We start from the raw sequence: 13,201 nt of genomic DNA on the forward strand, positions 1-13,201 counted from the left end.
GAAAGCAATTGGTGTATTTAGCCCAGCCACAGAAAGGTCCACAGGGGATTTGGTGTCTTCTTTAATACAAACATTAAGAAGGGGTTAAATATTGAGAAGAGATAAGAATAGTTTAATTTAAAGGCTAACTGTAGCATAAAAACAATGCTTAAAAACTGTGAATAAAATGGACTGGAACGGAGATGAAAGTTTGTTTCTCTGCGAGTTTCTCTTAGGTAGCACAGTGTATGATCCTTCCTTTCCACGATCTTCAGGGAATTCTGTTTCACAAATCCCTCGCTATTTCAGGGCCCTGGGCTAGGTAATGACCAGATCCTCTTCATTCTTCTATCACAGTTTATTTCTGGGTGTTGGGAAGTGTTTGTTCCATGGGGACATATGGACCAGACTTTTTTTAGGCCTTCATGATTTAAACGTATATTCCATGGTTGTCACAGTCACAGAGGAATGTAGTTGATATTCTTTCACATCCCGTGTTTAAAATCATTCTGCAGCTTTTACCTTTTATGAACTTTAGTTAACTATTTTTAAGCTGGGTTGTTGGGTTTTGGGGTTTATTTGGTTTGGTTTGTTTTTTTTTTTCAGTTTAACGATGGTCTTTCTCCCTCATGACTACCAGTAAACTAATTGTAGGAATGTTTTCCTCACACTGAAGGGAGCTGAAAACCTTCAAATCTGTCCATAGATTATTATTTTTTTTTAATATCATCCCATTCATCACCATCCTTGATCATCTCTCCAAACGTTTAAAAATAATGTTGGAAGAACCATTTTATTAGTGTATTCTCGATACCTGTTCAGATCAGGTTGTTAGTCTCAATGCTTCATGCAGCAGCAGTAAGATGATGGTGTTCATCATCACCAAACTGAGAATGAACTTTGCTTTCTTTCCTCTTGCAGGTCCTCCAGAGTCGTGGGGTTGTTGGCTCACTCTCCAAGAGATGTCCCAACTCGTCTTGTGCTCAGTGTTTCAACAATCATGGAGCTCTAGGAAATGGAGTCAATCTATAGAGGGTCAGGTAAGTGTCATATTTTACTATGACATGGTTTTGCAAAGTTTTTTTTTATTCAGAGCATTTTATACCCTCCCTGGATATAAAATAATTAAAATCAAAATTAACAAAAACAGCAACGAAAAAAAAAAAACTTTCCAAAGCCATGCATACATAGTAAAACACAGCACTTACTGACCCTCTATAGGCTGGCTTCATGCTGGGGCATCACTTGGAGTGAGAACCAGTGCTCTGCCACTTTAGGAGACCTGAAATGGGGGGAAAAAAGTAAGTTCCAATCATGTTTTTTTTATGGACACTTCTGAAATTCCTTTTTTGAGTCATTTAAAAAAAAAACAACAACTGTGCTTGTGGTTTAAAAATGGTAAATTATGTAAGATTTTTTCCCATACGCTGTGTCTACTTCTGAATCACATGCTTATTTGTTATGCTACAGTATTGCTAATATGCAGTCTCTGCACTTCAGCTGTAAAGGAAATTTAAAATGAAAGAGAAAGGGAGAGAATGATCATTTGATACTGTAAAATGCAGTATATAGCTAGAACAGAACTCCGTAATGCAGTTGAGGAGTCTCTGTTTTAGCGTGGATGGTCACGAATATTCTTGATAAAACCAAAATTTGCACATCAGCTTGAGACTTTTGACCACCGTAAGAGTGTATCTCAGGGAAATGACATTCTGGGCAATGTATCTGCCCTGCACTTCCTTTTCTTTATTCAGTAAAGATGTGGAAAGGGAAGGGGTTTTTGAGATAGGGCATTTGAAAGAGAAAAATCTAAAATTGTCCTTACAAATTGGCGCAAGTGGTCATGTTACCAAGCATCAATTGACAATGACTGATATCTGCCTGCCTTTTGTTATCAAAACAGATTTTTTTCTTATTTGAATTCACCTATTGCCGGCCAGTATGATAATGTCCTCTAAGAAGTGTTTTTAAAAGTAGGCAGTTGGGTGATGTTTCTGGGGTGAATGTGTGGCACATTTTCAATGCAGTGGAATTTTGACACTCAGTTTAAAACAGACGAGGTCTAACCCCAGCAGTGGAGAGGAGGAGGTTACTATGAATGCTTACCTGTTGGGTTTTTTTTCCTTTTTTTCTTTTTTCTTTTTTTTTTTTTTTTAATAAGAAGAGGCACTGAGCTTTTTGCAAAGGTAAGCTGAAGGTATTGAAAGTTACTAAAATAATGGTTGTGTAATGCAGTAACACAAAACTCCATCTAAGGAAAATTGTTACAAACTACCTGTACTAAAAGTTTTCTTGCTCTTTGAAGGGAATACCTCCATCTTCAAATGCTGTCTCCTGATACAGACACTGTGAGGGATTACTTACTGTGCATATAATACAGATGAAATTAGATCCTTCTCTTTCGTATCACACATTTTTGTAATTTAGACTGGCATTTATGTGCAGAAGGGCTCCCATCAGCAAGAAGAAGCTAACTCACGCTCTCTCTCTTTGTTGCAGTACACCATGTTTATGTGTTGCGCGATTCTGATCACCATTGTGCAGTACTGTAACTTCTGCCAGCTTAGCTCCTGGATGAGATCTCTGTTGGCAACCGTAGTAGGAGCAGTGCTTCTCATTCTGCTCTACATCTCCTTGTGTCCAGACAGGTGAGAATCACATCTTAGCACTCATTAACTGGGTTTTAAGTGAACAAATTTGGTCTTCTCCACCAGTGAAGTGAGGGTCTAATGCATGGGATTTTAGTGTCTGCCATGACTTTCTCCAGCTTAATCTCAAATTTAATAATTTTATTTGGGAAGAGTTCTGCATTTTTTTTAAGGTTTTCAGGATGATATCTGAGGAGTTCTTTCCTGTAATCTGTTTTGAAATGACACTTTCAACTGATATGTTTCTGGGGCACGCTTATTCTTATCAGACCCATAGAATTGCCTTTCACTGTTTGTTTGAAAATCTGTTTTATTCAACAATTTCTGAGGTATTTGGTGGTGCCAGAGAGGCCAGTTGTTCCCACACACCCCTCTGGATTTTTTTTTTTTTTTTGCCCCTTAGGAACCATATATCTTTCTTCCACCTCCTTCCTCAAGGAGTTTTCCACTGTGGAAGGCAGGTGCTTATATTTAATAGGCTTCAAATACCCTGTTTCCTTCTCACTGTCCTGCCCTTTCAGCAGATGCTGCAAGACTGTAACCAGAGGAATCAAGTTAGTGCAGTTTCTGTTCAATAACCTTAAGGCTTTTCAGTTTTTCCTCTGATAAGTTCTCCTATGGGGAAAATTGCTTGTTCGGAGTATTCTTGTATTTTCTTGCCAAGAGAGTCAAGGGAGTCCTTCCAGCCATCCACTCCTGTTGTCCAAATTTTATTACCAACTTGCACTTCTCAGTGGCTTAAGAAATACCACAGCCTTTGCACTCTTACCATAGCCTGGACTTTGCAAGGACTTTCTTGTCTGTCCGCAGAGCACTCAGGCAAGGAGTGCAGGAGAGTTCTCTCTAGCTTCAGTGCAGGGAAGTAGTGTTTAGTTTCTGGATGCCTCGCCTTTCTCATCTTTGAATTCTTATTCCTTTGGTTTTAGTTGGCCAGGTTACCTAACATTGTCTCTCCTCCAGCACACTAAGTGATCCTCTCCCAGTAAGAAAGCTGACTTTCCACCCACTGCCTTTTTCCTTTGTAACACCAAACGCTTTCACTGTGCAACCACCGGCTTCACTGAGAAGTTAGCCGCAGGTTTGGTCTTTCAGGGAAGCTAGTGAAGAGCAAACCCTTGATGCCATTTCTTGACTCCCTGGCTACTCTTCCATAATTCCCCCAAGCAGGAGTTCTTGCAGCTCGGTAAGTTACGTGCGCGCAAGCGTGTCTGCGTGGAGCTAGCATTGCATAACTAGATGCTGGTTCACAGCAGAGCCTTTTAAAACAGGGCAATATAATATATTTGCAGTACCGAAAACCTTCATGCGAAGGCGGACAGTGAAGCCAGAGCACGAAAAAGGTATTATAGTGGTTGACATTCCCTGAGTGAGCGTTTGAACGGATCTCTGTGCATCCATGTCAAAGGCAGAAGAAAACCAGAAGGTTTAGTGCCACAATTGTAACTCCTAATTCCTTATTCAAAGACAGTATTTTAGAACGAGTTCTATGTGTGATTACTAAATCAGCTTGTGCATAAGCTCTGTATTAAGACTTTGTGCAAAAAGAAAGACACAAAACTTGGGATTTTCCTTGCATTTCAACTTCATTAAGGGACTTGGAAAGGCTGTTCCCAAGCAGAGAGGTGGAGACCTTGCTATTGTATCAGTTCATAGCATCAGCTTTCGCTGACTACTAAAGGGGTGGATATGAATGTTAAAGAAACATTATCTTAAGAAATTTTCCTAATGATAGCGTATTTTTGCCTGTGGTTTGAATAGCAGTGACCATTAGTGGGTGAAGTACAGAAATCATGGAATGTGTTGTTATTTCAGCTTTTAACAATAAATATTTAAAGTAATAGATAGGGCTGTTCAACTGCGGATCTGAAAAAGTGATTTATAGAATTGATCATGGACAAAAATAATACAGGTTGAATTAGTGAGACCTGTAACTTTTGCTTGTTGGTAACTTTTTTGTTCCTCTCTTATCGTTAGTCTGGACAATATTTTTTTTGCCACAGTGGTAATTGCGGCTTGCTATGTATCACAGGCAAATCTATTCTGCAGATTTCTTTGCTTCTTTTTCCAAAAGTAGCTGATCCTGGGAGTTGTCATACTTGATTGCAGTACAGAAATGGTGATGCGAGTAAACACAAAAAGTGCTTGAACTACTGGTTTTCTGTAATCGCATTTTTAAAAACAGGCTCTATATTTGTTTGGGCTTTTTTGTTTTGGGGAGGTTTAGGGGTTTGGTTTTTTGGTTTTGGTTTTTGGTTTTTTTTGTTGTTGTTTTGATTTTTTTTTTTTTTTTTTTTTAAAATCTTTTTATTGTGTGGTCAGATAAGATGAAGGCATAACTGGGTTTTAGAGTTCTGAAATTGCTTTTCCATGTTTCCAAGGTAAGCTAGATTGTGTAAGAATTACTCATTCAGGGCATCATCTTGACTGCGTTATCATCAGTTACCCTTTAGAGGTGTTTGCATCTCTGTCTGACTGATTGCTTCTTCTAAGCAAAAAGTGCAGATAAGTCATGTTCAAACAAAGTTTGTCTGAAGCTGATCAAGCGTGCAATGCAACGGTCCTATGCAGAAATATAATTGAAGAGTTTAAAATGCTAAATGAAATTCTAGTGGGATGCTTGCTTTATTGCTTTAACTTTCATCCTGAAATCAATGCTTTTTTATTTCAGCTCTGTGGAAACTTTTCATCTAGATTTGGCACAGAACTTTAGGTAAGCTTTGTATAAAATTACCATCTTTATGTTTACGGATAGGAACATTTTCAGTCAATTGTACGTAGCAAAACTTTGCATCCACAGTAATACACTTGGGAATTCAACAAATTGGTTCAGCAAGTTGCGTTTAAGCTCCCTGTGTACGTAATTTCCTTCACAGAGGACTTGGGTATGACCAAAAATCATCCGAGAGCTGATGCTGCAGTCACTGAGTTATGTAATGCTATTTTCTTTTTAAATTTAATTCCTAGGAAATAGAACTGTGGAGGAGCTGTATCAAATAGCATCTGTTTTTCTAGTAGTAGCAGTTTTTAAAGCGTTATCTGTACCTCATGAGCTGTTTATTCGATTTCCTTGGTTGATTTGCACCATTCAGACGTGTTCCGAGTTGGATCCTATCCACAGCTGGCCAGGTGAGAATTCCCTGTGGTAGAAGAGCTTCAGCTGACAAAACTGGCTGGGAAACCCGCTGCCGTCACCGGGATGCTGGCGGTGACAGCCTGGGTGCTCTCTGCCACCATGTGCTCTCCTAGGCAGAATAGCAAGTCCTGTCATTGGGAGGAAATGAAATTGTAGCCCCCAGACCTTTAAACAAACAAATTAAATTTTTTTTCCTGGATTATTAATAGCCCCTTATGAATAAGCATGTTAAAGATTCACTCTTGTTTCTTTCAGTGTTGAATTTCTCACGGTTTTATTGCAAGTTTTGCAGTACCGTTGTTAAAGTGGTTTTTATGGGTCTTTGCCATTAGGAAAGTATGCGTTTGCTGATTACAAATTTAGGGGCAATACTGGGGTGATGTACTTGCTTGAACTAGTGATGCTGTGAGTACGTGACTCAATAATTCACCTAAAAAAATGTATACTTAGGAGCATGTTGCTTCTACTGGAGTATGTATCGGAACAAAATTACTTTTTAAAAAACATCATCTCCACAAGTGCTATGGCAGTTTAGAAAGCATATGACTTTTAAGTACAGAGAGATGGTGGCTGTGCTTTAATGTTAGATATTTATTCACCAGGAAGTTAGCGCTTACTACAGTATTGGGGTTTTTTGGTTTTGCCTTTTTTTTTTTTTTTTAACGTGGGTTTTCCTTTTTGTATGGCTTTGATTCATGAAAGATAACTTCATTTTCAGAACAGAATTCCAGTTCACTAAATCCGGAACGGAAAGTTAAAACCGAAAGAATAGAGGCAGCTTGATTTTTTTTTTGTAAACTAAAACGCTAAAGGGAATTTGCTGAAAAGGCAACGTACGAAATACTAAAGCGTGGTGATCACTGGAAGTAATGTCTTAGGATTAGCCTGAGTTTGGATCCTTAGTGGTTCATTATTAGTTTGTGAAATTGCCGGACCTTTTGTGCTGCTCAGAATTACAAATGTCTTGCCCAGTGCTGACAGCAGCTTAGCAGGCTCCTGACCAGCTGCTAATCACTAATAAATAATTCATTCTGCCTTAAATAATTGACAGCCCAGTCTTCCATTCAGGGACTGTTTCTACATCATCATTTATTAGAAATCTGTCCAAAAATTAGCTATCAAGCATTGTTTGCATGCAAATATTTTTCTTCCGTAAATATATCGTGTAACTTTTAACTCGTGACAAGTAAAGGTAAGAGTGGGTAAGAAACCAAACCATGCAGAAGCTGTTATTGCCAACAGGCGTGGAGCGTTCTCTGCCTGCTTTGCAAATCCTAGCTTGCGATTGAAATGCCAAATCAGACAGTGACCAAAATACCTTGCTTATTAAACATTTCTAAACTTCAATTTTAACTTTGTATTATGAGATGTACTAGATTTGTATTTTGGTCTGCCATTCCTTCAGTTGGGGGAAAAAATGCACGTCTGTTGTGCATGAGCTAACACTACGTAGCACTGCCCTTTCTGCCTGTCGGCGGCAGTTTTGTCGGGTTAGTTGGTCACCGTCTCTCTTTTAATGCAGGAGTTGTATCAGTCCAGCGTGATCTTTGTTAACGGTCCAGGCTCCACTGATCTGAACCTGCCCAAACTTGTAAATTAACACAATTCTTTTAAATGTTCAAAGTGAAGAGAGAACTAGGAGTTAATCCTATTCTCTTTCCGCCATTTATTTGCAACAGAATTTGGCTTCTCTTTTCGGGGCTCTTTTAACGTACATTATTGTATACCACATTTCTAGAGTTCTGTGCAAACAGAATGTCCCCTTTTTCCTGGTGATGACCTCATAAAAAGCTGAAACACCCTTATCCTAACAAACTTTTTTGCTGTTCCTTTCTCACTGAAATAAATAAAAAAGGTTCCTTGCTCACCCCAGTCTGCACAAAAACTTTTCCTGTGTTCTAAGAGGGCCAAACAAACTTACTTGGTGTTTTGCATGCTTTTAATGAGGTTATTCCCTTCTCTTGATCAAGAATTGAGATAATTATTAATGTTGCGTGGGAAGAGAGATACTAGTAGTGGTAATGAAGTCTTAGCACAGAGTTCATCTCTGGACTGTCCATGCTATGCCTAATAAATCAAAATACGGAATTTGCCTTGTTTTCCAGACAGATCTGTCCTTCAGCCCAAAAGAGATATGACCATAAACTTTGTCTTTTAAGCAGGAAATATTTCTCATTTTCATTCATTTCTTATCCCAGAGCAGGTAGGGTATATAATGTGGCTGCTCAAAGAGGAACAGTGATAGGCCACTTGAAGACTAAAATCGCTTGGGGGAGGGGGGTTATATGCATCCACTACATCTTCTTCATCGAAAGCAGCAGTTTGATTTCCCTTTTCTGCACTGTTCCACCATTGTGGTGCTCTTTAACAGACATGCATCCTCTTTAAATATAGCAAGATAGCCAAATCCAAACATAGATTACTGGCTCGGAAGCAAAATGGCTTTCCAAAAATCTTTATAAGTGGAAAGCCATTATCTTTATGATTTGTGATCCAGCCAAAGGAGATTCTATCTCCAGAGCTCTCACTTGTTCCGTATTCAACACACGGCCTGGATGAAGATGCCAAGTTAATAGCTAGGTGTCTGTGCCAGGAAGCACTTCACCATTTTGAGTTAAAGGAACATTGTCAGCTGAAGATTTCAATCTGAGTGATACCTAAAATCAGTTCTCTGCTGCAGCACCTCATAAAAAGTAGACCTTAAAAAGATTTGGGGGTGTGTCATCCTTTCTGTTATAGGTGTGGGGTTTTTTTTTTTTCTTCTTGTTTTCATTCTAAAGGGTAGCTTCAGGTCATCTTTGGTAACTGACTGTGTAAGATGATTTATAGTCCTGTAGGTCTTGTAACCCGGTCGCTGCAGCATCCAGAAATTTGATTTCCAAATGAGTGAGATGTAATTGCTCCATCCTTCAGGCTTGCATCATGGCGTTTTGTGCTAATGCTTGTAGCAGTCGCATCGTGATCAAAAATACCTGCTCTGGAAAAGATACTGCACCTTCTTTTTTGAGATACTAACCCATTACCTTATTAATGAAATCAGGTCAGCTTACAAGTGAGTCACTCATTTCACATGCACATCTCTAAGGTTGTACGCCCACGTGGGAAACAAGGTCAGGCCAGCGTTTGAGGAGATGATTGAGAGCTCGCAGATGCCGGTACTTCAGGAGTGGTGAATGGGAGGCAGCAGTTTCTTCTTAAAAGGCAGATCTTGCGTTCAACACAAGCCACTTTTTGCAACGTAAAATTTGTGGTGCTTGCCTAATTCATTTAAGAGGAATTAAAGTACTTTGAGGAGTGTTTTGTACCGTAAACTGTAAATAGAAAGTCTTTAATGACTTAAAGAAGTCCCTGTGGCAGGGATGTTTGATGTTAGAGCAGATTATCTGGATCAAACTCGTACTCTCAAAGGAGTGACATGTCATTGCTCAGATCCTCTAGCCGATCTCTTCCCACAAGATATGGAAAATAATGAACAGTTCTGAAAAGAACCTGGATCGTGTTCCTTAACCGAGATTCATTCCTCACCTTCGCCAGCCTTATTTATTTTCTAAAATCACTTCTCTTTCTTATTCTCCTCTCATTTTGTTTTATAAACCCATCAAACTGGGAGGATATTTTGCCATCTGCAAAATAGGTAGCAAGGATTGTATTTAAGGAATTGTTACCATTCTGGTCGTTAATAACTTAGCCTTTGTCTTAGTCTCTGACTTGTCTTTCTAGGGAGAGATGAATAGGTTCATCGCAGAGGTTCTGTTGAGAAAAGTAGTTGTAAGGGAGAAAGGAAGGAGTCTTAGTACAGCAACGCACCAGCAATTACGGGAACCTGATTGTAGGGACCTATTCTGTGAGTTGGGAGTAATCTTCTCCTTTCGTTCTTCCCTCGTGGTTTTTTTTTTTAATATCAAGCCAATAAAATGAATATACCTTCACTTCTCCTGAGAAAAGTACATTTATGGTTAGAAACAAAAGGAGTAAATTCCAACATAATATGCAGTCTTATCTTTAACCTGAAATTCAACCTGTAAGCGCTCTGTTGTAAATATTTTACTTAAGGGAAACTTTTTCTCCTGTTGGCTTGCTATGATAAAAGCTAATAGATACAAAGACCATAGCACATACAATGTTTCAGAGGTTGTGCACATTCATCTGTTTCATAACTGTGGTATGGTTTTGCTTCATCACATTGCTTTTCCGTCAATCAGATATTTGAGAATGAACATTCAGCAAAAGAGAATGGGTCCATAATGGAGCTCTATTGCTAAAATGTCTGCTTCGATTTCAGAAGTAGAAGCATGTCCGCCATGGACATAAAGAAACAAATTGAATTTAGAAATGTTTTCACATGTTACAGAAACGAATTTAGTCTTCTCGAGCTGTTGCTACAGTTGCACTTTTGAGTTTTAATTTCTTTTGCTAACATACCTTCATAAAAGAAATACAGACAGACACTGAGACACAGATTGCCTTTCTGTTACTCAAGGAGAAAGGTTGATGCGATACTTTCCCTTATCAAATCGTCTCTTAACTAGAAAAACTTCAGCATGTGTCTGCTCATATCAAATCTTAAGCTTTGGCATAAATTTTATAGGGAAAAAAAATGCAGTTAAGGGGCTCCAGAAATCACTGCATGCCAATCTGTCTGGGTTTAGACTTAGTTTCTAGGATTGCATAGGTGGTGTCTTCTCAGATTAAATTTGTGTCTTTACATCTCTCCAGAAAGTTGAGGTTGTAGACTGCAGATGTCTCCTTGTTGGCACTGGAAGCATGCTCCATCAGTGCTTCATAATCTGCACAGGCAGTCGACGAATTGTCAAAAGGGTTTGAAATATTACTCTCAATCTATGTGAGACATCATTTTATTTTTTTTAATCTTGGCACTTTGAGAAACTTTCTGTCTCCACCGTAAAAAGCTTCAGTGGTTATAACATACAAAAAATGTCAAGCCAGAGCTCCATGTTCTCCACTTTCATGCAGTTCTCCATGAAGTGCCTTGTAGAGGGTTATCTTCTTCCAAAACCTTCGTGTGGTAACGTTAAAGGCACACTGCAAAGGTTACTGGTCTTTGAGGAGGAGGCGAGGGAAAGGCACTAGGGGTATAGAGCAGATGTTTCTGAATATTGAAGGTAATACAAAAGAAGATAAATTCCACAAAACTTACACACGCACCCCCCCCATACAGACATACATGAGCACACATAGATCTAAGCACACACACAGGCATTATTAAGCATTTTTATATACGTATTTACATGTAGTGCTTTTAGTTACATACTTAGATGTAACGATAACCGTTTCCTTGGTGAAGTCCTTAAAACAGGACTAAATAAAGGCTGAGCAATTTCTGTGTTGCTGAACCTGATGATATCCCTTTAAGGAAGTACTCGCTTTAAGAATGAAATGAATTCTTTAGCATGCTTAACAGCAGATGAAGTTATCGAAGCATATTTTATAGTTTAGTACGTAACGTACACTTCCTATGCTTCTTTTTCTAGCAAAGGATTTCTGACTACGGACAGAAATGGCAGTGCCCTAACTCTGTGTTTTTAAATGCACCTTTCGTGTTCTTCCCTTGTTTTCTGCTTCCAGCTCCAGAAAGAGTCCATGCAACAGCTCGGTGCCAAATGACACGAAGAGGCCAGCAGACCTGATCGGTCAGGAAGTGATTTTGGTTTCCTTCCTTCTGCTCCTCCTGGTCTGGTTTCTGAATCGAGAGTTTGAGGTCAGTTACCGTCTCCACTACCATGGAGATGTGGAGGCTGATCTTCACCGCACCAAAATTCAGAGCATGAGGGATCAAGCTGACTGGTTGCTGAGGAATATTATTCCGTACCACGTGGCTGAACAGTTGAAGGTTTCCCAGAGCTATTCCAAAAACCACGACAGCGGCGGAGTAATCTTTGCAAGTATTGTGAACTTCAGCGAGTTCTATGAAGAGAACTACGAAGGAGGCAAAGAGTGCTACAGAGTCCTGAATGAATTGATTGGGGATTTTGATGAGCTGCTGAGCAAACCACATTACAGCAGCATTGAGAAAATCAAAACAATCGGGGCAACCTACATGGCCGCTTCAGGACTGAACACCTCGCAGTGTCAGGACACCAACCATCCCCATGGACATTTGCAGACCCTTTTTGAATTTGCCAAAGAAATGATGCGAGTGGTGGATGACTTCAACAACAACATGCTGTGGTTTAATTTTAAACTTAGGATTGGCTTTAACCACGGCCCCCTCACTGCTGGGGTCATTGGCACCACCAAGTTGTTGTATGACATTTGGGGGGACACTGTGAACATTGCTAGCAGAATGGACACCACTGGCGTCGAGTGTCGTATACAGGTGAGTGAGGAGAGCTACCGCATCCTAAACAAGATGGGGTATGACTTTGACTATAGGGGGACAGTCAATGTGAAGGGGAAAGGTCAGATGAAGACCTACCTTTACCCAAAATGCATGGACAATGGGATCGTGCCACATCACCAGTTGTCTATATCTCCAGACATTCGGGTTCAAGTGGATGGCAGCATTGGGCGGTCTCCAACGGATGAGATTGCCAACCTGGTGCCTTCTGTACAGAATTCTGATAAGATAGCCCATGGCACAGATAACTCAGAAACCAAGGACATCCTTCCTTCCACCAAGAAGCTCCAGAAAGATGCGGTGAAAGCAGAGGAGAGTTGCAGGTTTGGCAAAGCCGCGGAGGAGACTGACTGTGAGGAAGCGGGAACTGAGGAGGTCAACGAACTGACAAAGCTAAATATCTCTAAGAGTGTATGATACACTTGTCAGAGTTGCATGAAGTGCTCTGTCCATAGAAACACAAAGACATTTGCAATTGGCAGTTTTCTTTTTCAAGAGAGACCTTCTCAACACCTGGGTTGTACGTTTGTTTTCATTTCAGCGCCTGGTGCTGTGTGGATCACAGCTCTTCAGGGCTTGTTTTCATCCATCTCTCTCCTCCATGCCCCAAATCACATCCCAAGCTCCCCAGCTCCCTGTGCAACCATCTTACAGCTGAGTAGAGGATATTAAGTGCCTTCAGATATACTCCATTGGACTCCCTGTCAAGGTACAGAGGCCCCAAGTGAAATCATAGCTTCGGGTATTTATCTAATTTTAAAGAAAAGAAAAGCTGTGGTTATATCATTTTTATTGTTGTTTCTCACAAAACACTTTTTTTGGCTAATGCAACTCCTTGGGTTTTTTATATCTTTCTGAACAATGTTTTACTGTTATCAGACCTTTTGTATGTAAACACACAGACAAATGTGCATGTATCTACCATATGAGACTGACATAAAGTGCCAGTAACGTACCACAAAAGAATGTCTTGGCGAGGGGGTGACACAAGTTGGCTTTGTGTTGGGCTGGAGGAGGAGTTCTGCAGTGGCTCAACATTTAGTTAGCGTAGGCTGAACAACTGCTGTAGTTTTATTCTTCTTT

At 39.9% G+C, this 13,201-nt stretch overlaps 1 protein-coding gene across 1 annotated transcript in view; it reads left to right on the top strand.

Moving 5' to 3' along the window:
* The window catches only part of ADCY9 (adenylate cyclase 9), a gene marked incomplete at its 5' end in the record, with an annotated part of 39,701 nt that extends 27,108 nt beyond the window's left edge, over window positions 1–12,593 (top strand). Inside the window, 3 exons of the mRNA XM_009709280.1 lie at window positions 2,479–2,627; window positions 5,296–5,337; window positions 11,347–12,593. Coding sequence (XP_009707582.1) covers window positions 2,479–2,627; window positions 5,296–5,337; window positions 11,347–12,535 — 1,380 coding nt within the window. The remainder of the gene's footprint in view (window positions 1–2,478; window positions 2,628–5,295; window positions 5,338–11,346) is intronic.
* Window positions 12,594–13,201: the final 608 nt, after the last annotated feature.

Source organism: Cariama cristata, unplaced genomic scaffold (assembly GCF_000690535.1).
Source record: "Cariama cristata isolate BGI_N322 unplaced genomic scaffold, ASM69053v1 scaffold2001, whole genome shotgun sequence".
NCBI lineage: Eukaryota > Metazoa > Chordata > Aves > Cariamiformes > Cariamidae > Cariama > Cariama cristata.